Raw genomic sequence first — 25,148 nt, 5'->3', positions numbered from 1 at the left:
GGAAATATCCTGGTACAGACTCAATCGAAAAACATCAAAACAGTTCAGCAAAGACTCAAAAACATAAGGTAAATCAGCAAAATATCACAAACACCCAAAAACAGCAGCATAGCAAACACCTCGACTTGTCGACTCCTCTCCCCACACTTGAATCGCGCATTGTCCTCAATGCAGCAAAAGAGGACACCATAAAAACGGGAAGAAGAAGAAGAACCGTGGAATGCTGAATTGTCGTTTCGGTCGTGTTGATCAAAGGGGATGGTGATTCCGACCGCATCACAACCGTGACATAGTGTCACGATCGTGACACGAACAACTGTGGTGCGAGATTGGCGTTTTCCTCCTCCGCTAACCTCCTCGTGATGGTTCCGCAATTTACCTAAGAAAGAAAATAAAAACAAAACAAAATAATGGGATTAACGTTAGTAAACTCCCTCAGGTTGCCTCCTGATCAGGGCCTTAGTTAACGTCGCGGCACGACGTAATCTCCCTTCTCAATTAACCGTCTCGGGCTCCTCAAGAGCTATCTCTTCAATCACCTCGTTGGAGAAACTTTCATGGTAAGGTTTGAACCTTTGACCGTTTACTTTGAAAATGTTATGGTTTCCCTTGTCAAAAAGCTCCACCGCCCTATGCGGAAATACACGGGCTATCACATAGGGCCCGCTCCATCTAGACCGCAGCTTCCCTGGAAAGAGTTGAAGACGCGAGTTGTAGAGTAGGACCTTGTCTCCCACATTGAAATCCTTGCGCAGAATGTGCTTGTCATGCCACGCTTTGGTCTTTTCTTTGTATATTGTCCGTTCTCGTATGCTTCTCGGCGTATCTCTTCCAGCTCATGCAGCTGCAGTTTCCGGTGCTCGCCTGCCTCATTTATCTCCATATTACATTTCTGGACCCCACACTATGCTTTATGCTCGAGCTCCACTAGCAGATGACATCCCTTTCCGAACACTAGACGGTATGGGGACATCGCAATAGGTGTTTTGTAGGCGGTGTGGTAGGCCCATAGTACGTCATTGAGGTGGAGACTCCAATCCTTTCTGTTTGGCGCAACCGTCTTTTCCAGTACCCCTTTGATTTGCCGATTAGAAACCTCGGCTTGACCGTTGCTCTGTGGATGGTATGCTGTGGAGATTCACTGAGTTACTCCGTATTTCTTTTGTAGGGCGCTCACCGTCTTATTGCAGAAGTGGGTACCTTGATCGCTGATAAGGGCTCCAGGGATATTTTCCCTACCCTCTGACACCTATCACAAGATTGAAAAAAAGCATATGCATCTCGAAAGATGTGTGGCCAAAAGAAACATGTGTCAAGTACCTTCCTAGCAGTCTTATTGGGCCCGAAATGCCCCCCACATGCATAAGAGTGACAAAAAGAAAGGACAGACTGTACCTCGTTATCCAGGAGGCATCGTCGGATTACCTTATCCACGCAATGTTTCCACAAGTAAGGGTCATCCCACACATAGTGTTTCGCCTCACTCTTGATTTTGTCGTGTTGAGCTTTGGTGCAGCTAGGCGGGAACTCCTCTCGAACTAGGTAGTCCACAATGTGTGCGTACCATGGCTTAAGGGAGCGAAGAGCAAGCAATTGAGCATCGGAGGTGTGTATAGGTGGTTCTGGAGTCACGTCGTGATCGTGATAATGTGTCACGGTCGTGACATCAGGGTCGAACTTAACTGCGGCCAAGTCGCGATCGTGATATCCCTGTCGCGACTGCGTCTTTGTTCCAGTTGTCACCGAATTTGTCCAATTTTTGTCAAAGTCTGCCGTCTCGATCGTGATAGGATATCTCGTTCGTGACACTTGCATTTTCTGGGCATATGAAATTTCAATTCGGCATAAGGACTCGTCTGGGAAGTCGCCCAGCCTTGGACTTCCCTCATCACCACCATCATGAACTATGCGGATGAGATGGTCCGCCACGGAGTTCTCGGACCCCTTTTTGTCCTGAATCTCCACGTCGAACTCGCTCAACAATAAAACCCACCGGATGAGTCTAGGCTTGGACTCTTTCTTTTTCATGAGGTAATGGATAGCTGCGAGATCGGTGTGGATGATCACCTTAACGCCAAGTAAATATTGTCTGAATTTATTCAAGGCGTAGACTACCGCTAGTAACTCTTTTTCGGTGGTGGAGTAGTTCTTTTGGGCGCCGCTCAGGGTCATTGAGGCGTAGTAGATGACATGAATTGCTCGCCCAACCTTTTGGCCAAGAACGACTCCTACGGCATAGTCGATGGCGTCGCACATGATCTTGAATGGTAGGGACCAATCCGGCGCTTTGATGATAGGCGCAACAGTGAGGTGTGATTTTAAAGTGTTGAATGCAAGCTTACACTCGTCGCCGAAAACAAAATCCACCTCCTTCTTCAGCAGCTCACATAGTGGTGTCGCTATTTTAGAGAAGTCTTTTATAAACCTGTGATAGGAACCTGCATGGCCTAGAAAGGAACGAACTTCGCGCACATTAGTAGGATAAGGCAAAGACTGAATTACGTCAATCTTCGCCTTATCGACCTCAATCCCCTTAGAGGATACAATATGACCCAATACAATGTCGTGATTGACCATAAAGTGACACTTTTCAGAATTCAAAACCAAATTGGTTTCTACACACCTTTGTAGCACAAGTGTCAAATTATGTAGACATGCATCAAATGAATCGCTATGGACTGTAAAGTCATCCTTGAATACCTCAATAAAATTCTCAATGTACTCAGAGAAGATGCTCACCATACACCGTTGGAATGTACCAGGTGTGCTGCATAGTCCGAACGGCATTCTGCGGTATGCATAGGTGCCAAAAGGACATGTGAAAGTAGTCTTCTCTTGATCTTCTAGCGCTATGGACACCTGGAAGTAGCCCGAGTATCCATCGAGAAAACAATAATATGCGCGACCTGCAAGACATTCTAGCATTTGGTCAATAAATGGGAGAGGGAAGTGATCCTTACGGGTTACCGCGTTTAGCTTGCGATAGTCGATGCAGACACGCCATCCATTCTGTTTTATTTGCGGCACCATCTCACCAGCCTCATTATCTACTACAGTGATTCCTTCCTTATTCTTAACGACTTGAGTCGGGCTGACCCACCGGCTGTCCGAGATTGGATAGATCATGTCGGCTGACAACAATTTCAGCACTTCTTTCTTTACCACCTCCATCATGGGAGGATTCAATCGTCATTGAGGTTGTCGGCTGGGTTTAGCTCCTTCATCAAGTAGAATCCTATGCATGCAGGTGGAGGGGCTTTTCAAGACTTGCACCAGCTTCTCTTCCTGTTCCTTACCGAGAGCACTTGAGATGATGACTGGCAAAGTGTTTTCTTGGTCGAGGAATGCATACTTTAGGTGCGAAGGTAGCTCTTGCATCTCAATGGTGGGTGCCTGCACAATAGAAGGGAGCGGTTTCTCGCTCGAAAATGTAAGTAACGCGGGCCCACCGGCCAAAAGGCTACATGGAGCATCAAATTCAGCTAGGACCTCATGCACATCGGCGGATAGTATCATATCATGCTCCTTAGAGCTTACAATGCTATTTTCTATGACAGATTTAAGTGAATCAATCCCACATACATCAAAAACTTCCTGAACAATAGGATCAATTACATCAATATAAAAAACAAAATTATCATTCGTAGGATGTTTCATAGCCTCAAATATGTTAAAGCTAACTATACCCGTCAAATTCAAGTGTCAGCGACCCACTAGCAAGATCTATTTTAGTATTTGTTGTTTTCATGAAGGGCCTACCCAGAAGAATAGGCGCAGCCTGTTTGTCATGCTCCATATCTAGCACATAAAAGTCAGCTGGGAATATCAAATTATCAATCATTACCAACACATCCTCGACTATCCCTTTCGGGAAAACCGTTGACCTATCAGCAAGCTGAATCACAATCCTTGTTTCAGACAGGGGTCCTAGCCCTAGCAGCTTATATAAAGAATAAGGCATGACATTAATGGAAGCACCTAGATCTATCATGGCCTTATTGATTCTTTTCTCACCGATGATACAAGGAATAGTTACCATCCCTGGGTCCGAGGATTTCTTTGCTATCTTCTGCTGGATTGCCGCAGAAACTCTTTCGCTAACTTGCACCTTTTATTTCCCTTTTAGCTTTTGATTCCTCTTGATGGTACAGAGCTCCTTCAAGAACTTAGCATAACGAGGAATACTTTTAACCAGGTTGAGTAAAGGGATGTTTACCTCACACTTACTAAATGTTTAGAAGCGTTCCTTGTCATTCTCCTTCAAGGCTTTGAGGAATGGTGCAAGTGGTTTCTCGGAGTATAAGGGAGGAAAATTGGGCCTTACATAGTTTTCTTGTCGTAGCTTGAAGTCGCCCCTATCCTCATAGTCATCGTCGACACAAACTGGAGCGGGGTCGTGATCGTGATCACTGGGTTTCGATCGTGACATTGAAGACTCGGGCTCGTCGAGTGCAGAAGGAGGTCGTGACAATCTGTCGCGGTCGTGATCTGCTAAACTAGGGCTTAATCGCGATCGTGACATTGTGTCAGCGGTCGTGATCCATTTCGTTGATTTGTCCAGAAATCAAATCACCGTCATCGCGGTCGTGATCAGCCTATCGCGATCATGATATTTCCTCTGAGATCAAATCACGATCGTGACTCCCATGTAGTGGTCGTGACATCTCCTCAGAATCCTTCTGCAGCATCTCCTTTTCTACCCTCTCTTCGAGTTTCCGTCCACTCCTCAAGTGCATAGCGCTAATGTTTTCTTTCGAATTTTTCGATATTTATTGTGTGTGGTTAGAGACAGCGTCGGTCAATTGCTGAAACTATTTTTCCAGGATCTTGATGCTTGATACAGTTGTTTGAACATGAGTGGTGAAGTGCTCGGTCAATGATTCCAGCATCTCCCTCGTCGATGGCCCTTCGGATTTCGGTGGGTATGGAGAACGGTATTGATTGTTGTATTGATATTGCTTATTCTGCCCCCAGCCGGGTCGCTCCATCTAAAACCAATATGATCATTACCCCTCGGATTATAGTTGTTGTTGTTATACCGAGGTCTAGGAGGTCCGAAACCTCCTATAGCGTGTACTTCAGCAATGGTTTAGTCCTAGAGTTGCGGGCACATATCGGTAGGGTGGCTCTCGTTCGCGCAAATACCGCATAGTCTCGCAGGTTTCTGATTTCCAAAGGTGATGTTCTTGATCATACTCTTTAACTCAGCGATTTCATTCTTCCATCCGCGCTCTCCGGAATTCACAGCGTTTGCTCCTTTCCTCGTATACGTTCTTCCGAAACTTCTCGTCCCCTTAGCGATCTCGTTTAGTCGAGCTCTGGCTTTGGCCGAAGTCAAATTCAGCACACTCCCATTACAAGCAGCGTCCATTAACCTTCTCTCATTGTCGAGTAACCCATTGTAAAGGTGGGTTACCAAATCTTTCTCCTCAAACCCATGAAATGGGCAGCTAGCACATAATCTCGCAAATCTTTCCACGTAGTCGTACAGCGACTCGTCATCGTATTTCTCTACCATAGCAATCGCTCTTTTCAAAGCAAACGCTTTCTTGGAAGGGAAATACTTACTAAGGAAGGCTTTGTGTAGCTTATCCCAAGTGTCGATACTCCCGGTGGGCAGCAAGTAGTACCATTGTTGCGCGCTGTCTTTTAGCGTAAGATCAAAAGCTCTCATCTTAATCTGCTCGTCGGTGACTTTACGCGGCTTGTTGCAGCTGCAGATGTCGTGAAACTCACTTAGATGCATAATCGGGTCTTCCCCAACCAGTCCATGGAACTTTGGTAGCAGATTGATGAAACCGGCCTTGAGTTCAAATGTAACGCTAGCATTCAGGGCAGTCAGTGTTACTCCCAGGTGTTGTTGCGTCAGATCTGGGTTTGTAAGTTCTCTCAACGTTCTCGCAACCATTGATTCGATCACAAGATTCTGTAGAGATTGTCGCAGGTTGTGTAGGTGCGTCCGCTCTATCTATGGATTTAAATCAAGCAAATCTGAATTAGTAGCGCGAGTGTGGACCATAAGATAGGTCCACACCAGAATAGTAACACAAAAAGAAATAAACTAAAACAGTTGGCTCCCCAACAACGGCGCCAAAATTTGATGGGCGACTAATGATCGTTGTGCCTATCAAAAATACCCAACTTAACAATTCCACTAGTAAAGCGGTAAGCAGGGGTCGAATCCCAAGAGAGTCAGAACGTTAGTTTATTTCTTACGATGTTACCTAGTAGTAACAGTGAGGCGTTTTGATTGTGATTATAGTAACTAAGTAACTAAGCAAATATAAAAGCAATGAATGTTGGGTTGTAACAATTATGATTATGGAGCTCACTCTATCTAGCATCAGCGCATTGTTCAATCGGAATGTTGATCATCAAATTCTATTAATTTATATTCTGAATTGGTTAATTTGGTTGTCCTACTCTTTTTGCGTAAATAGCAACTAGTCCAAATAGTCCTAGAAACCCTTATTGTAAGCAATAACCAAGAAAATCCCAAGGTTCAAAAGCGCAACAGAATAAAGATCAAAGATAAGTAGGCCTATGCAATACCATTGGCAAATCACCGATACTCGACACAGGTTTATAATCTCTACAAAATAAGCACTCGCAAATAGTCTATGCAAATTCTGATTGCTATCTAAAAGACAAGACTTTTCAAATCGAATTATCAAGCCTAGGAATATGATGGATAATAATTAACCTAGTTTGCAACCTAGATGAAATCAAGATCAATCAATAATCAATAAAGCACAAGAGATCATAAAACAATCCTGAAATTAACTTTAGAACATAAACATAAGAATTCTTACAACAAAACCTAAAACAATGACTTCAGCCTTAAGAGTGAACTATAGAGAACTTAGCCAGACATAGCCATCAAAAGCATTGAAGAATATGGATGAATGATGGAAAAACAAACCAGGGAGGATGATAAAGGTGGAAGCTTTCTTCTTGGCTGCTACTGAGTTCTCCCTAAATGAATGTGGCAAAAGAATAATGAATCAATGATAGTTCTAACCTAATTTCTAAAGGCTTATATAGTCTCTAATAAAAGGGAAATAAAATAAATCAAAATAACTAAAAAGATGTGGAAAAATAATATAAAATCTCGGATCAAATCTTCATTTAAGTCTCGTCCGTGTCCGCGTCACGATCGTGACAGGAGAGTCGCGATCGTGACAATGCTCCAGTTCTCAGGTTTGTGGCTGGTAGCGATCGTGATAGGGAGTCGCGATTGTGACATGTCAACTGAGGCTAAGTCGTGATCGCGACATTGTTGTCTCGGTCGTGACAGCTTCAACTGAGGCTGAATCTCGGTCGTGATACTCCATCTCGGTCGTGACAGCTTCTCCTGAGATGGTCTTCGGTCTTCTACAAGCGTCGAGGCAGCTCTGCTTCGCCTCTCGGCTTCTCCTTGGTGTAGGCGTGGTATACTTCCTCTAGCTCCATCCCGAATGCACTAAAAGTGAGTACAACCGGGATCTCCATGAAAAAACCACAAAATACCGCTTACGAGCATCCCGCTAATTGACGGCGATGGAGATTGTCGTGATCCCCACGGTCAAAGTAATTTCCCAACTCAGATTCCACTAGTAAGTGGTAAGTAGGGGTCGAATCCCAAGAGAGTCAGTTATAATCTATTTCTATGATGTAACTCGAACGTAACCAAAGGGGGTTTATGTTGTTGTTTGTAACTAACGTAATTAAAGCAATGAAAGTAGCAAAAGACTGTTGTAACAATGATTGGGAAAACGAGTTCACTTCCTTTGTATCCACACAATGTTCATGATAGATTGTTGATCGTCAAATTCTACTAACATATGTTTATATCGTTTAATTTAGTTGTCCTACTCTTTGTTCGTAAATAGCAACTAGTCCAAATAGTCCTAGAAACCCTTATTGTAAGCAATAACCAAGGAAATCCCAAGATTCAAAAGCACAATAGCATAAAGATCAAAGATAAGTAGGCTCATGCAATACCATTGGCAAATAGCCGATACTCGACATGAGTTCATAATCTCTACACAATAAACACTCGCAAATAGTCTATGTAAATCATGCTTGCTACATAAAGGTCAAGGCTTTTCAAATAGAATTGTCAAGTCCTAGCAATATGAATGATAATAACTAAACCTAGCGTGCACTCTAGATAAAATCAAGATCAAACAATAATAATATAAAGCACCAGAGATTATGAAACAATCCTCAAATTAAACTAAAACATATGCGTTTGAATTCTCACAAGCATATCTAAGAACAAAGGTTTCAACTTGGAAGTGAACTACAATGGATTTTAGTTACTCATGGCCATAGAAGCCATGAATAATAATGGATGAAGGTAGAAAAACGAACCGTGGTCTGATGAACTCTCCCAAGCAGCGGCCAAAAACAATTGCCAAAATTCCTCGCTTCTAAATCCTAAGCTATCTATTATATAGTCTTCAACTAAAATAAAAGGAATAAAATAAACGAAACAGATCCTAAAAGTTATGGAAACCTATGGAAATCCTATAAAATAAATCCTAAAAAGATATGGAAACCTTATAAAATAAGTCCCAGAGGATATGGAAAGATTATAAAATAATACTAAAGTAATCTCGCAGATAACACCATCCCGGGACCGTCACCTCATCGAGATCTCACATACTCGTCGAGATTCTTCCCCGTGTAGATTCTGATCACTCCTATCTCGACCGAGATCTTCACTTCTCGTCGAGATCTTCTACAGACACTTCTGACGTGCTTTCTCTTGGTATATCCTCTACCCAGATCTTCACTCCTCGTCGAGGCTCTTCCCTGTATAGATCATATGCAACTCCTCGACGAGGTCTTCCTACGCTGAACTCTATAGAATCTTCGAGGTAGCTCGGCTTCGCCTCTTAGCTTCTCCAACGCTCGTCGAGTACCAATCCATGCTGCTCGTCGAGGATCTGCCTACGCTGCTCCTGCTCATCCTGCGTAGGCTTCTGCTCATCCTTCTCGTCGAGTATATCTAGCTCCATCCCGCGTAGGTCCTGCTCGTCGAGTATCTCTAGCTCCATCCTGAATGTACTAAAGACGAGCACCAGCGGAATCTCCAATAAAAAAGTCATAAAAACGCTCACGAGCATTCCGCGAATCTAGAAATGAACTCCTAACCTAGATTCCGGAATTACCACTCGTCGAGCACCTAAACACAACTAAACCTAACTAATAGTCGTTGGTTAACACCATAATATAAGCTCCTATCAAACTCCCCCACACTTAAACCTTGCTCGTCCTCGAGTAAGCAAAACAACGCTCACTCCTCCTATAAGTACAAAGGTCTACAGTAAGTATGGGAGAATTCTACCAGCGACTATAACTCCAAACTCCGAGTGTAATCGAGCACTATTCTAACTCCGATCTATCTTCTTATCACTCCAAGACGACCTACCCTTTTCCCTCCTTATATCTCCACTTCATATGTCACCACTCCATAATAGTAACCAATCAAACCAAGTGGTGTGCGTTAAGCACAAGTGGGAATCCTAATCTCCTCTAAGGCTATGGGAATCAAGGGCAATATAGATATAAAAATGAAAAACCGAGTCACCCACTCGCTCAATACACTCCTTATTCCTCCACTTCAAATGATGTCCTAAACCACTAATCAATAACCTCAAACCACACATCACAACCACCAATCCTAATCAAGAAATCCGCATAGCACAACCACAACAATATGCATCAAACTCCGAGAAATAGAAATCTAATCCTAGAATCTAATACAACCGCCAATAGTGTGTAGTAAATCTGATGAAATAGTGAAAGGGTGAGCATGTGAAGTATGAATGTCAATAAGCTCGAAATAGAAGAATAAAAGGCCAATTAATAACTTCTTATCCCTCCTTGGTGAATCCTAAAACCCGAGACAATCCTTCAACTCCCTTCTTATGTCTCCAACGCCAATAATGTAATCAATCTAACCAAGCAGTCAAATAATCACAAACAATATAATCCCGGCGCCCTTTCGGGTTTTCACCAGAATTCTCTAAAGTGGTAGGAACATCTTATTCAATTTTTTTTTCATTGGGCGCCCCCTTTTGCATAAAGTCATTTCTTACTCGCCCGGCTTTTACTCTTTCTTTTTATATATATTTTTTTTTCATTTTGTTTTTTCTATATATTTTTTTTCTTTTCTATTTTTCTAACAATAATAAGCAAAGGTTCAAGAAATATCCGGTACAGACTCGTAAATTGATCGAAAAACATCAGCGAAATAAACTCAAAACCATAGAAACACCAGCCGAGAGCACCCAAACAAGTCAACTCCTCCCCCACACTTGAATCGCGCATTGTCCTCAATGAAGCAAAAGAGGACACCATAAAAAGGGAAGAAGAAGAAGAAACCCCAATCACCCGTCGTCGCGTATTGGTTGAACGAGAACTGGGAGGGGATCACGCTCGTGATGAGTGTGTCTCGACGAGCAGGGCGTTCTGGGAGGTTGGTGTCAGTTTTACTCCTCCGATGGCTTCCTACATGCTAGCTCCGCGGTTTTCCTAGAAAAAGAAACAAAAACAAAACAAAAATAAAGGGTGAAATGTTAGTAGTAATCCCACGGGTTGCCTCCCGCGCAGCGCCGTAGTTAACGTCGTGGCTCGACGTGGTCCACTTCTAGGTGACCGTCTCTGGATCCTCGAGAGCCATGTCCTCGACCACTTCGTTTGAGAAACCGCTATAGTAAGGTTTTAACCTTTGGCCATTGCCCTTGAAAGTATTGTGGTTGTCTTTGTCAAAGAGCTCTACCGCTCCATGAGGAAAGACTCGGGCGATGATGTAAGGCCCGCTCCATCTAGATCGCAGCTTGCCCGAAAAGAGTTGAAGACGCGAATTGTAAAGGAGGACCTTGTCCCCCCACCTTGAATTCCTTGCGCAGAATGTGCTTGTCATGCCACGCTTTGGTTTTCTCCTTATAGATCGTCGCATTCTCGTACACTTCGCGGCGTGTCTCTTCCAGCTCATGCAGCTGCAACTTCCGATGCTCACCGGCTTCATTCATCTCCATGTTGCATTTTTGTACTGCCCACCATGCTTTATGCTCAAGCTCCACCTGCAAATGACATCCTTTTCCAAACACAAGGCGGTATGGGGACATCCCGATTGGCGTTTTGTATGCGGTGCGATAGGCCCATAATGCATCATCGAGGCGGAGACTCCAATCCTTCCTATTGGGAGCCACCGTCTTCTCCAGCACACCCTTAATTTGCCGATTGGAAATCTCGGCTTGACCATTTCTCTGCGGATGGTATGCTGTGGAAATTCGCTGAGTTACCCCGTATTTCTTCAAAAGAGAGCTCACCGTCTTGTTACAGAAGTGAGTTCCTTGATCACTAATAAGAGCCTTGGGGATACCGAACCTAGCAAATATATTCTCCTTAAGAAAACCTGCAACCACTTTGGAATCATCAGTTCTGGTGGCCTTTGCTTCCACCCATTTGGAAACATAGTCCACCGCAAGTAATATATATAGATTCCCGGAAGAGCTAGGAAAAGGTCCCATAAAGTCGATCCCCCAAACATCAAAAATCTCGCAAAAGACCAATGGTGTTTGTGGCATCTCATTCCGACGAGAGATTTTCCCCACTCTTTGACACCTATCACAAGTTTTACAAAAAGCATACGCATCTCTAAAGATGTGTGGCCAAAAGAAACCTGTGTCAAGTACCTTTCTAGCAGTTTTATTAGGCCCGAAATGCCCTCCACATGCGTAGGAGTGACAAAAAGTAAGGACGGATTGTACCTCATTATCCGGGAGGCATCGTCGGATAACTTTATCCACGCAATGCTTCCATAGGTACGGATCGTCCCAAACATAATACTTCGCTTCACTCTTAATCTTGTCCCGTTGAGCCTTGGTGCATATAGGAGGGAACTCTCCGCGAACGAGGTAGTTCACAATGTGCGCGTACCATGGCTTGAGGGAGCGGAGGGAGAGAACCTGAGCTTCGGATGCCTCGTTCTTTGTTTCTGGGGGTGCTTCTCGATCGAGATTATCGGTTCTCAGTCGAGGTTCTGATTTCTCGGTCGAGAGTTTAGTAGCTGAGCACTCTGTTGAACTCTTCTCGGTCGAGAGGATGGATCGCGGTCGAGAAATTGCTGTTTCGATTCGGCAGAGAGATTCGTCCGGGAAGTATCCTAGACTCGGCTTTGCTTCTTCTCCCCCATCATGCACGATGCGGCTTAGATGGTCCGCCACAGAATTTTCGGACCCCTTCTTGTCTCGTATCTCCACATCGAATTCGCCTAATAGCAAGATCCACCGGATGAGCCTCGGCTTTGACTCCTTCTTCGTCATGAGATAACGAAGAGCTGCATGGTCGGTGTGGATGATCACTTTCACGCCAAGTAGATATTGTCTGAATTTGTCCAAGGCGTAGACCACAGCAAGTAACTCCTTCTCGGTGGTGGAGTAATTTTTCTGGGCGTCGTTCAAAGTCATCGAGGCGTAGTAGATAACATGCATTGCTCGCCCAACCTTTTGTCCAAGGACGGCTCCCACGGCATAGTCACTTGCGTCGCACATAATCTCGAATGGGAGAGACCAATCCGGCGCTTTGATGATAGGAGCTGCAGTGAGGTATGACTTCAATGTGTCGAATGCGCTCTTGCATTCATCGTTAAGGTCGAAAATCACCTCCTTCTTCAATAGTTCACACAAGGGTGTCGCGATCTTGGAGAAATCTTTAATAAACCTGCGATAGAAACCTGCATGGCCTAGAAAAGAACGAACTTCGCGGACATTAGTAGGATAGGGCAGAGACTGAATTACATCAATCTTTGCCTTATCGACCTCAATCCCCTTAGAGGACACAATATGACCTAAAACGATGCCATGATTAACCATAAAATGGCACTTTTTAGAGTTCTAAGACCAAATTGGTCGCGACGCATCTTTGTAGCACAAGTGTCAAATTATGTAAGCATGCATCGAATGAATCGCCATGTACAGTAAAATCATCCATGAATACTTCAATAAAATTCTCAACAAACTCGGAGAAGATGCTTACCATACATCGTTGAAATGTACCGGGTGCGTTGCATAATCCGAACGGCATCCTGCGGTACGCGAAGGTGCCGAAAGGACATGTGAAAGTAGTCTTCTCCTGGTCTTCTGGCGCTATAGCCACCTGGAAGTATCCTGAGTATCCATCTAGGAAACAGTAGAATGCGCGACCCGCCAGACGTTCGAGCATTTGGTCAATAAATGGCAAAGGGAAGTGGTCTTTGCGAGTTACCGCGTTTAGCTTGCGGTAGTCGATGCAGACACGCCATCCCTTCTGCGTCCTTTGTGGAACCATCTCACCGGCTTCATTTTCCACGACAGTGATCCCTCCCTTCTTCTTGACGACTTGAGTCGGGCTGACCCACTTGCTATCAGAAATTGGGTAGATTATGTCAGCGGAAAGCAACTTCAGCACTTCTTTCTTCACCACCTCCATCATTGGAGGATTCAATCGTCGCTGGGGTTGCCGGCTTGGTCGAGCTCCTTCTTCAAGTAAGATCCTATGCATGCAGGTTGCGGGGCTTATTCCCTTGATATCAGCAATGGTCCATCCCAATGCTGTAACGTTGTTCTTCAGAACCTGCACTAGCTTCTCTTCTTGTACTATTGTGAGCGCGCTGGAGATGATTACCGGCAAAGTCTTTCCTTCTCCAAGGAAAGCGTACTTCAGGTGCGAAGGTAGTTCCTGTAGCTCAATGATGGGTGCCTGTATAACAGAAGGAGCGGTCTCTCGCTCGAGAATGTTAGTAACGAGGGCCCACCGTCCAAAAGGGTACCTGGAGAATCCAATTGTGCTAGTTCCTCATGTATATCACTAGTAAGAATCATGTTATGTTCATCAGAAGTTTTTATGCTATTCTCTATAACAGATTTCAGTGAATCCATCCCACACATATCAAACGTCTCTTGCACAATAGGATCAAGTACATCAATAGAGAAAACAGAGTTATCATTCGCAGGATGCTTCATAGCTTCATAGATATTGAAACTAACGACTTCCCCATCAAACTCTAAAGTGAGCGACCCACTTGCTAGATCAATTTTAGTGTTAGCTGCCTTCATGAATGGTCTACCCAGAAGGATAGGAGCAGCTTGATTATCATGTTCCATATCAAGCACGTAAAAATCAGCTGGTAATATCAGACTATCAACCATTACCAACACATCTTCGACTATCCCTTTCGGGTAAACCGTCGATCTATCGACAAGCTGAATCACAATCCCTGTCTCAGTCAGGGGTCCTAGTCCAAGCAGTTTATATAAAGAGTAAGGTAGAACATTAATAGAAGCACCTAGATCTAGCATGGCCCTATCAATTTTCTTCTCACCTATTATGCAAGGTATACTAACCATACCTCGATCCGAACACTTCTTTGCCATCTTTTGCTGGAAGACAGCTGAAACTCTCTCGCTCACTTGCACCTTCCCTTTTCCTTTAAGCTTTTGGTTCCTCTTGATGGTGCATAGCTCCTTCAAGAATTTGGCGTAACGAGGAATACTCTTGACGAGTTTAAGTAGAGGGATGTTTACCTCGCACTTGCTAAACGTCTCGAATAACTCCTTGTCATTTACTGGTTTGCGCGTCTCCTTTAATGCTTCAGGAAGGGTGCAGGTGGCTTTTCGGAGTATAGAGGAGGGAAGTTGGGCCTCACATAGTTCTCTTGACGAAGCTTGAAATCGCCTCGATCCTCGTACTCGTCTTCGGACTGAGTTTTAGAAGATTCTGGTGTAGTTTTCGATCGGCTGAGCCTTTCTCGGTCGAGGTTTTGCTTCTCGTTGCTCTGCACACCATCATCTCGACCTAGATTCGTGCCTTCTCGACCGAGATTGGTAATTCTCGATCGAGATTCCACCTTCTCTGTCGAAAAATCTTCACTCGAGTCTCTGGTGTCCTCGTCGAGGTCATGTCCTTTCGGTCGAGATTCCACCTTCTCTGTCGAAAAATCTTCACTCGAGTCTCTGGTGTCCTCGTCGAGGTCCTGTCCTTTCGGTCGAGATTTCGCCCAGTTCTGTGATCCTCCATCCCCCATCGTCTCATCTTCTGAGCTCCTTTCCAGTATTTTCCCACTCCGGAGATGTATAGCGCTGACATTCTCTCGTGGGTTCCTCTCGGTTTGCGAGGGGAGACCCTTGGAGATAGTTGCTTTAATCTCCGAGACCGACTCCACCAGCTGTCCAACTGTCTTCTCGAGGTTTCTGATGCTGGATTCAGTTGTCTGGACATGCGCGGTACAGTGCTGGGCTAGTGAATTGATCATATCTTCGGTGGATGGTCCTTGCTTCTGCGGAGGAGGGGGTGGAGCGCGATTCTGATAATTCTAGTAGTGGTTCTGAGATTTACCACCATTTGGATCACTCCACTGGAAGCCAAGATGATCATTGCCTCTCGGATTGTAGTTGTTGTTGTCGAACCGAGGCCTAGAGGGTCCGTAACCCCCTACAGCATGTACTTCAGCGACGGTGGGATCTTGTAGTTGCGGGCACATGTCGGTAAGATGACTCTCATCAGTGCAGATCCCACAAGCTCGAGCTGGCCTCTGATTCTGATTGCCAGCTTGCATCCCCTTGATCAAAGTGGTGAGCTCAGCGAATGCACTTCTCCAATCATCACCGGAGGTAACAGCGCTAGCCGTCTTCTTCGTGTAGGTTCTCCCGAAGCTCCATGTTCCGTCAGCAATCTCATTCAGCCTCGTCCGGGCTCCGTCGGGAGTCAAATTCATTATGCTGCCCCCACAGGCAGCGTCTACCAGCCGCCTCTCATGATCTAGCAACCCATTGTAGATGTGAGTTACCAGATCTTTCTCTTGAAAGCCATGGAACGGGTTGCTGGCGCATAGTTTATTGAATCGCTCGACATAGTCGTAGAGCGACTCATCATCTCCTTGTTCAAAACTAGCGATAGCTCGTTTCAGAGCCACCGCCTTCTTCGTGGGAAAGTATTTATCAAGGAAGGCCTTCTGCAATTTAAACCACGTGTCCACTGTGCCGGTAGGAATCAGATAGTACCAGCCTCTTGCACTGTCCTTCAGCGTTAAGCCGAAAGCTCTCATCTTTAGCTGTTCCTCGGTCACATTACTAGGTCTGCTGCAGTTGCAGATATCATGGAATTCACTCAGATGCCTGATCGGATCTTCTCCAGCCAGGCCGTGAAATTGCGGCAGCAGATTTATGAAACCTGTTTTGAGCTCAAAGTTAACGCCAGCAGCTAGGGCAGGCAATGTCAGCCCCAAGCGTTGCTGCGCCAAATCAAAATCGGCGAGCTCTCGCAAAGTTCGGTTTGCCATTGATTCAGTTACTGAAGTTGCTAGAGATTCACTTAAAAACCGCAGGTGCGTCCGCTCTATCTCTGAATCAAAATCAAGCAAATCCGAGTCAGTAGCACGGGTGTGGACCATAAGATAGATCCACATCAAGATTAGTAACAAAATAGAAACAAACTATAAAACTGGTTCCCCGGCAACGGCGCCAAAATTTGACGGCGATGGAGATTGTCGTGATCCCCACGGTCAAAGTAATTTCCCAACTCAGATTCCACTAGTAAGTGGTAAGTAGGGGTCGAATCCCAAGAGAGTCAGTTATAATCTATTTCTATGATGTAACTCGAACGTAACCAAAGGGGGTTTATGTTGTTGTTTGTAACTAACGTAATTAAAGCAATGAAAGTAGCAAAAGATTGTTGTAACAATGATTGGGAAAACGAGTTCACTTCCTTTGTATCCACACAATGTTCATGATAGATTGTTGATCGTCGAATTCTACTAACATATGTTTATATCGTTTAATTTAGTTGTCCTACTCTTTGTTCGTAAATAGCAACTAGTCCAAATAGTCCTAGAAACCCTTATTGTAAGCAATAACCAAGGAAATCCCAAGATTCAAAAGCACAATAGCATAAAGATCAAAGATAAGTAGGCTCATGCAATACCATTGGCAAATAGCCGATACTCGACATGAGTTCATAATCTCTACACAATAAACACTCGCAAATAGTCTATGTAAATCATGCTTGCTACATAAAGGTCAAGGCTTTTCAAATAGAATTGTCAAGTCCTAGCAATATGAATGATAATAACTAAACCTAGCGTGCACTCTAGATAAAATCAAGATCAAACAATAATAATATAAAGCACCAGAGATTATGAAACAATCCTCAAATTAAACTAAAACATATGCGTTTGAATTCTCACAAGCAAATCTAAGAACAAAGGTTTCAACTTGGAAGTGAACTACAATGGATTTTAGTTACTCATGGCCATAGAAGCCATGAATAACAATGGATGAAGGTAGAAAAACGAACCGTGGTCTGATGAACTCTCCCAAGCAGCGGCCAAAAACAATTGCCAAAATTCCTCGCTTCTAAATCCTAAGCTATCTATTATATAGTCTTCAACTAAAATAAAAGGAATAAAATAAACGAAACAGATCCTAAAAGTTATGGAAACCTATGGAAATCCTATAAAATAAATCCTAAAAAGATATGGAAACCTTATAAAATAAGTCCCAGATGATATGGAAAGATTATAAAATAATACTAAAGTAATCTCGCAGATAACACCATCCCGGGACCGTCACCTCATCGAGATCTCACATACTCGTCGAGATTCTTCCCCGTGTAGATTCTGATCACTCCTATCTCGACCGAGATCTTCACTTCTCGTCGAGATCTTCTACAGACACTTCTGACGTGCTTTCTCTTGGTATATCCTCTACCCAGATCTTCACTCCTCGTCGAGGCTCTTCCTTGTATAGATCATATGCAACTCCTCGACGAGGTCTTCCTACGCTGAACTCTACAGAATCTTCGAGGTAGCTCGGCTTCGCCTCTTAGCTTCTCCAACGCTCGTCGAGTACCAATCCATGCTGCTCGTCGAGGATCTGCCTACGCTGCTCCTGCTCATCCTGCGTAGGCTTCTGCTCATCCTTCTCGTCGAGTATCTCTAGCTCCATCCCGCGTAGGTCCTGCTCGTCGAGTATCTCTAGCTCCATCCTGAATGTACTAAAGACGAGCACCAGCGGAATCTCCAATAAAAAAAGTCATAAAAACGCTCACGAGCATTCCGCGAATCTACAAATGAACTCCTAACCTAGATTCCGGAATTACCACTCGTCGAGCACCTAAACACAACTAAACCTAATTAATAGTCGCTGGTTAACACCATAATATAAGCTCCTATCACTAATCCATAAGTAAACTCCAACCAAGATTCCGGGAATACCACTCGTTAAGCACCTAAACACCACTATTTCTAAGCTAATAGTCTCTAGTTAACATCATATAATAAGCTCCTATCAACGGCTAACAATGGAATCCGTTAGACAGAGGTCCAACCGGATTCCGCATTATCCATAAGGATAACGTGAATCACACAGGAGACGAAAGGATGTGTAGAGGAAGACGCATCGCTCGTACTCAGCCACATCCACCTAATATAGTCATCAGATAACTCAGGAGACGCATGTTGCAAATCACGAATTATTCCAGCTTCCCTGAGAGCAGTGATATCAGCATCCTGGGTGTTGTTGGCCGCGAGAAGGTGAGCCAGCTGATTGCATTCCCTATATCAATGTAGCACATGTGTACCTGCAAAAGTACAAAGTAATGAGTCAATGTCATGCACAATCGTCCTAATTGTCCAAGGGACACGCCAAATACGCTTTATAGCGTTGATGACAGATAGATTATCTCCTTCCAGGATAATATAATTTAGATTCATTGACTGAGCAAGCTGTAGCGCAGCCAACGCCGAGTAAGCTTCCGCATAAAGCGGGTCCGCTTCCTGAATATTCTGGTGGTGGATACCCACTGGTGTCCCGTTTGAATTTCTAATGACACACCTAATTGCTGTAGCGCCCGATGGATAGACTGACGCATCAAAATTAATCTTATACCATTGGGATGGAGGTTTGTGACATACATGTTTGAAACGGCGTCGTCGCGATGTAGTAGAACGGTGGCGGGAGATGTTGTCTGAGGTATCTCGAAGTGCAGAAATCCAATTTCGGTAATGAAATAGAGCAAGATCGGTCGGTGATTGTATTGTTCTTGAATGCTGGAAGATAATGGAATTCCTATATAACCATATGTAGTACCATACAAAACATAACAGTTCCTTGTTATCGTTCCTATACAGAACTTCATTGAGATTGTCAATCGGATTGTCAATATTAGGGAGATTAAATTTGTAGTTAAATCTGGATTTGATATGTTCTATGCATTGATGAGTAAAAGTGCATTAAAAAAAAAGGTGTGAGGATGTTTCAGTGGAATCTTGACAGAAGACGCATAACGGCGGAACTGAGATTGAAAATCTATTGAGTCTTTCTGCGGTCGGAAGTGAGTCTGTGATAGCCTTCCAAAAGAATGTTTGTATTTTAGGAGGTATCTTTAATTTCCATATATTGTCATATATGGGAGAAGTTGACCAAGAGTTTAACGGAGCTTCCGTAACAAAATTCATTGCTAATTTTGTTGTGAACTTATGTTTCCAAATTAACTGGTCTGACATATTATGAGTGGGAATACGGATTTCTATAATTTTGTTTACAACAGAGGTAGGTAGGACAGTTGCCAGTTTTAATGGATCCCAATACTTTCCATTGATAATAAATTCCTCAACTCGCGTGGACGCAAAGTGTCGTGTTGGGTTAAAAAATGGTGAAATATCCGTATCCGGAATCCGGTTACTAGTAATCTTTCAATATAAAATTATAATAGAGTATATATTTTTTAATTTATTAAAAATGACGAAAGTTTTTGTAGATAAATTGAATGTTTTCGAACATCAAGAACGGGAAGCTTTTAATATTTTATGATTAGTTTCGGGAAAAGAATGTGATTAGCACAAACGTGGAAATTTGATTCGGTCTGTTAGTTATACCATATTCTATATGCGCCAACCCTTTATACTGATGCGATCCGATCCATGCAGATAAATATATTCGCCATTAATTCTGCCCAGTAGTGATGGCAAATTCCGTAAATTCTCCAGGAATTCAAACCCAAATCTGTAACTTAAAAGCTATATAAACTCCATCTCCTTCCCTCCCCACAACGTACCAAATCCAAACACCCTAATTCATTAGTTACTCAACTCCTCGGAGCTATAACAATGGCTTCCTACCAGCAGCGACGCGTGGAGTATGAAGTCCGTGAGTTCAACCATGGTGGCGGAGCTCAGTCCTGGAACACCGACTGTGGCGGCTTCCAGAAAGCCGGAGGTTACGGTAACGCCTCAGGGTTTTCCGCCGGCGGCGGCGCCAGCTATGTAGGCGGCGGCGCCAGCTATGGAGGTGGCGGCGCAAGCTATGGAGGAGGCGCCGGCGGAAGCTACGGAGGAGGCTACTCCAGTGGAGGTAGTGGATACGGAGCAGCTGGAGGCGGCTACTCTAGCGGATTTGGCGGCGCAACAGAATACTCCAGTGGAGTCGCCGGAGCTGGCGCCGGCGGATACGAGTGTTACAATACAAGCGGATCTGCAGGCGGGTACGGTCAAGCCCAGATGTACAAAAACGAGGTGCACACGATGCCCGCAAAGTCCGGCGTCTACGGGGCATCGGAGATGGGAGTCGGAGACGCGTTCTGCGCGTTAGTCCCATCATCGTTCCCACCGGGAACAGACCCTAAGTTCATCGACTGTTTCAACAGGATCGATAAAGACAGGAGCGGGCTGATCTGTGACCAGGAGCTAATGGCGGCACTGTCCAACTTTGATCAGAGGTTCAGCCTCCGTACTGTGCATTTGCTTATGTACATGTTCACTGGATCGAACTCTAAGGTGGTTGGTCCAAAGGAGTTTGTTCCTCTGGTCCGTAGCCTTCAGACATGGAAGGCTATTTTCCAGAAGTATGATTTCGATAGGAACGGGAGGTTGGATGAGAGGGAGCTTAAAGATGCTCTCATGAGCATGGGCTTTACAGTTTCTCCCTTTGTGCTTAAGCTTGTTATGTCTAAGTATGACAAATCTGGGTACAAGTGCGCAATTGAATACGACTACTTCATCGAGTACGTGACTTAGTTTCATGCATGTGTATGCGTACCTCCTATATATCCATCCATTTACGTAGCTGACGGATTTGTTTATTCTATCTTTGCAGGTGCTGCGTGGTTGTCAAGGTAATAATGCTTAATTTCTACTCGTTTGTCCTTAAACGATTATCTAATTTGAAATAATATACATATAAAAACTTAATCCAATACCAAAATATAGTCATACATAATCTTGCTATATTCGTCCTAATAAATATTTTATTTATAACAATAAATATATCTTTATAAATGGATCAAAGAAAAGTGAATTTTTTTTCAAAATGTATATAAAACTGAAATATTTGATGAAAGTGTACACGGATGAAAACTAATTATTAAAATGTACATGATTCAGCTTCGGAGACGCCGGATGAGGGGACGTCTTTAGGCTAGTGGAGAGAGGTGTAAGACACCGGCAGTGTCGGCTTCTCTCACACATGAGATGCCGACAATGCCGGCTTCTCACCATTTAATAAAAAAGATTTACATAAATAAAATAAATACTAATTTCTCACCATTTAATAAAAAAAAATTACATAAATAAATACTGAAAATATTATATTTAACAAATTAACGCAACTGTATTTTTTGCTGAAAAAGATTTTATTATATAAAATAATAACAAGTATCTTCTGCGTTGATCCTGTAACATATTAACGCAACTGATAACGTGCATATTATGATTTCTTTTCTTGTTGGTTGTTCTATGTACTTTACAATTCTTTGAATTATAACATGATATTAGAATCGTCATATCTAAGTTTTTAATACTGTCTCTCCAAATTCCAAAGCTTCCTTAGTAGTAGTTGAACATATCTCTACGAATCTATTAAAAAATAATCTCCTCAACACAAATTAAGTTAGAATCTTATTTTTTTCATATAATCCTATTAAATTGATATTAAAAAAATAAAAATTAATCGCCTCGAACACAGATTTAGTTAGAGTCTTATTTTTTTTATAGGATATGTTATTTATTATTAGTTTTATGAGATCTTATCAAATATTATTCTTTAACATCTAATATTTTTTTATAATTACTCATACTCAATTTTTAAATTTTATTCTATAAAAATATTGAATTTTATATAAAATGTTAAATATTTATATATGTTATACAAGAACTAAGTTGTTTTTATTAAAAAAAATTTGTTAAATATAATGTTTTTCAGTATTTATTTATATAATGTTTTTTTATTAAATGGTGAGAAGTCAGTATTTATTTTATTTATGTAATTTTTTTTATTAAATGGTGAGAAGCCAGCAGTGTCGGCATCTCATGTGTGAGAGAAGCCGACACTGCTGGCGTCTCACACCTCTCTCTCCACAAGCCTAAAGACGCTTCCTCATTCGGCGTCTCCGAAGCTGACCTATGTACATTTCGATAATTGGTTTTCATATGTGTATACTTTCATCAAATATTTCAGTTTTATGTACATTTTGAGAAAAAAAATCAAGAAAAGTGAGAATATCATATAGGGGAGTATTGATTTAGCTTTACCATACTTCAATGTCTAGCTACTTAGCAATGTGATCGTATAAACTAAATATAACTTTTATAACATGTATTATAAAGATATAGGTTACGATCTAGAATGAAAAGAAAGTCTTGTTTTATAATTAGGATTACTGACATTTTATTGAAATGAGTTAATTAATTTTATTTCTAAGATTTTAGTTTTTTAAATGGGTTTTGCTATCCTTAGTCCCCGGGGTAATGAATATAGTGCCAAACTGATCTAATTTAAACTCATTTTTACTTGTTTTGATTATTATAAGTACATATATTTTTTTCATACATGATTTATTACATCTAAGTTTTATAAGAAAATATTTAAAAAACTAAAACTTAGAGTGAAAATGACAAAACCAATCTCAACAAAATTTACTATTTTTAGTCTCTTATCTTCTGGAAAAAAAAAAATGTTCCGATTAAATTAAGAGTTGGTATCATGTACTCTTAGAACCCACCTTCTAGAGTTATATGCTAGACTAGCTTTGACACAATAAAAGCATAATAAGTAATTAAACAATAAACATATATGCATAGTGATATTATAATGATTTGTGTTGCATTGGTACTTAAATATATGTACAAATGCGCGCAGGGATTAACCGAGAAATTTAGGGCAAAAGAGGACGGTCGCGGATGTGGAGCCGCAAGCTTTACCTATGACGAGTTCCTTCTAAGCGTTCTTCCCTTTATCGTCGCTTAGATACATATCCCCCATTATGCGCAATTTCTCTATTTCTAATCCGTGTTTTAAGTTCTATAATTTGGTGATGTAACCTATATATGGGTGCTTTCGTGGCTTCGAATTATTATCTACGTTGTCTCATTACGTTATGTATGTTGTTATCCAATAAACCAAAGTGCCCTCCCCTCTGCTATGTATCCTTCCGCTACGTGCGTTCTTAATGGCATGGTTTCTCTTCATTTTCAATCGATAAGTACATATCAGTTACAGGATTGTTGTGTTCTTCTTGAGTATATTATACTTTTTCTATGTAACTTTAACTTAGTTAACTTCTTCTACCATCTTAGCCCATGATAAGGTTATCTATTTTTTGCTGTATAATGTCCTAATCCAAAAAGTAAACGACCTTTTTCGGGATCAGAATTCGGATAAACGGACTTGAATCTACAAAATTTGATAAATGCACTAACCACATTAATCTGATTAGAATTCTTAAGTCTTCTAATATTAAAAATAAACTGATTTGGGAAAATACGCCTGTAGAAGCTTCTCAGTAAAATCAACTCTTGAATTATGCAAGAAAAAAAGAGAACATATTATATGTCTCTACCTTTCTAGAAAAAACATTGTCACTCAAAATAAGTTATTTCTTATGGAAGTATGTTCAAATACTTTCCCTGCTATAAAAAGGCTCAATAGATACTTCTAAAGGGTTCCGGACCAATGTTTTGAACATTTATTCCTTGAATTTGGTTTTTAAAAATTTTAACAGCCTTTTGGCTAACCAGCTAGTGATACAGAACACGGGAGATTTTAACTTTACTAACTTCTTTCTGTAATTCTAACATAAATTATGATATAGTTTTCTTCTTATGGTGGAACATTTAAAAACTTAGAAATGACTCGGTTTTTAACACGTTAAATATGATGACAGGTAAAAAGATCATCATATTATTGCAACCTCTTTTTAACAATTCAACACCTGGAAAGATGATTATTTTAAAATTCATGATTCGCAAGATAAAAAGAAAAATTATGGATACGAAGACAAAATAAAGCTAAATTGGAGTAGACCAAGTATGAACAGTGTCGATTTGATGGATCTGTCAGATGAGATAATTTTCCATATGTTAGACATATTATTAGAGATCACGATGGTAAAACTTTAGCAGTGGAGAAAATTGATGCACCAGGGGCTTATGTGCTTGTCACTGAGGCCCTAGTGTCCTCAATGGACGTAAGGGCATCGGTGGAACTTTAGTGCGTCCGAGTAGAAATAGAGGGGGATAATTTAATTCTTATTAACTCACTTAATAATTATTGGAAGGTTCCTTAAGAGATTAGTAATATTGCAACTGAAATTCATTAATTTAAAAGTGTGTTTGAATATTGCAACTGAAATTCATTAATTTAAAAGTGTGTTTGAATATTGCGTATTCAGGCATGTTTCAGAAAAGCGAGTAGCGATATAGATTTCAGGCATGTTTCAGAAAAGCGAGTAGCGCTATAGATTTCATTACAAAGAGTGCAGTAGGAGTCAAGAAGCTGGTGAAAATGCTGGTGATGAAAAAAAGTATTACAGAAGAACTTATAGTGAATCGTCTATATTTGAAAGCCTTGGAAGGTCCGTGCGTGAAGATTAGGTCTTTACTTGATTAGAGAATCTTTTTATGACTTGAAAAAAGAAGGAAAAAGAAACGACCTTTCTCTTGAACGAAATGACAAGGTTATCTAAGTTTGGGGGTATTTTCGTACATTTCCATGTAAAGGACTCGTGACTCTTACCTTATCGTGCTTTGTGGACTATCCCAAGTGTAAGTATCAGTAGGCATAACGGATGGTGTGGCTGACACTTGGTGCTATGAATCTGAAATAGGATTTAGGGACTTATTAATT

At 42.0% G+C, this 25,148-nt stretch overlaps 1 protein-coding gene and 1 pseudogene across 1 annotated transcript; one reads left to right on the top strand and one right to left on the bottom strand.

Annotated features, from left to right (window-relative positions):
- Positions 1-295: 295 nt before the first annotated feature.
- LOC141251975 (uncharacterized) lies at positions 296-15,286 on the bottom strand (annotated as a pseudogene).
- A 4,851-nt stretch (positions 15,287-20,137) lies between these two features.
- Positions 20,138-23,270, top strand: LOC141251974 (uncharacterized). The gene is made up of 3 exons (XM_073670432.1): positions 20,138-21,030; positions 21,123-21,141; positions 23,163-23,270. Exons 1-3 carry the CDS (start codon positions 20,138-20,140, stop codon positions 23,268-23,270), a joined length of 1,020 nt encoding a protein of 339 aa, XP_073526533.1.
- The last annotated feature ends 1,878 nt before the right edge of the window (positions 23,271-25,148 follow it).

Source organism: Phyllobates terribilis, unplaced genomic scaffold (genome assembly GCF_046119375.1).
Source record: "Phyllobates terribilis strain yellow unplaced genomic scaffold, ASM4611937v1 Scaffold_7834__1_contigs__length_35096, whole genome shotgun sequence".
Lineage (NCBI taxonomy): Eukaryota > Metazoa > Chordata > Amphibia > Anura > Dendrobatidae > Phyllobates > Phyllobates terribilis.
Note: the sequence above shows the minus strand (reverse complement) of the source record. Positions and strands in the feature narration are given on the sequence as shown.

Excerpts from the sequence above, each read along its gene's own strand:
- LOC141251974 (XM_073670432.1), top strand. The coding sequence starts at position 20,138 with ATGGCTTCCTACCAGCAGCGACGCGTGGAGTATGAAGTCCGTGAGTTC.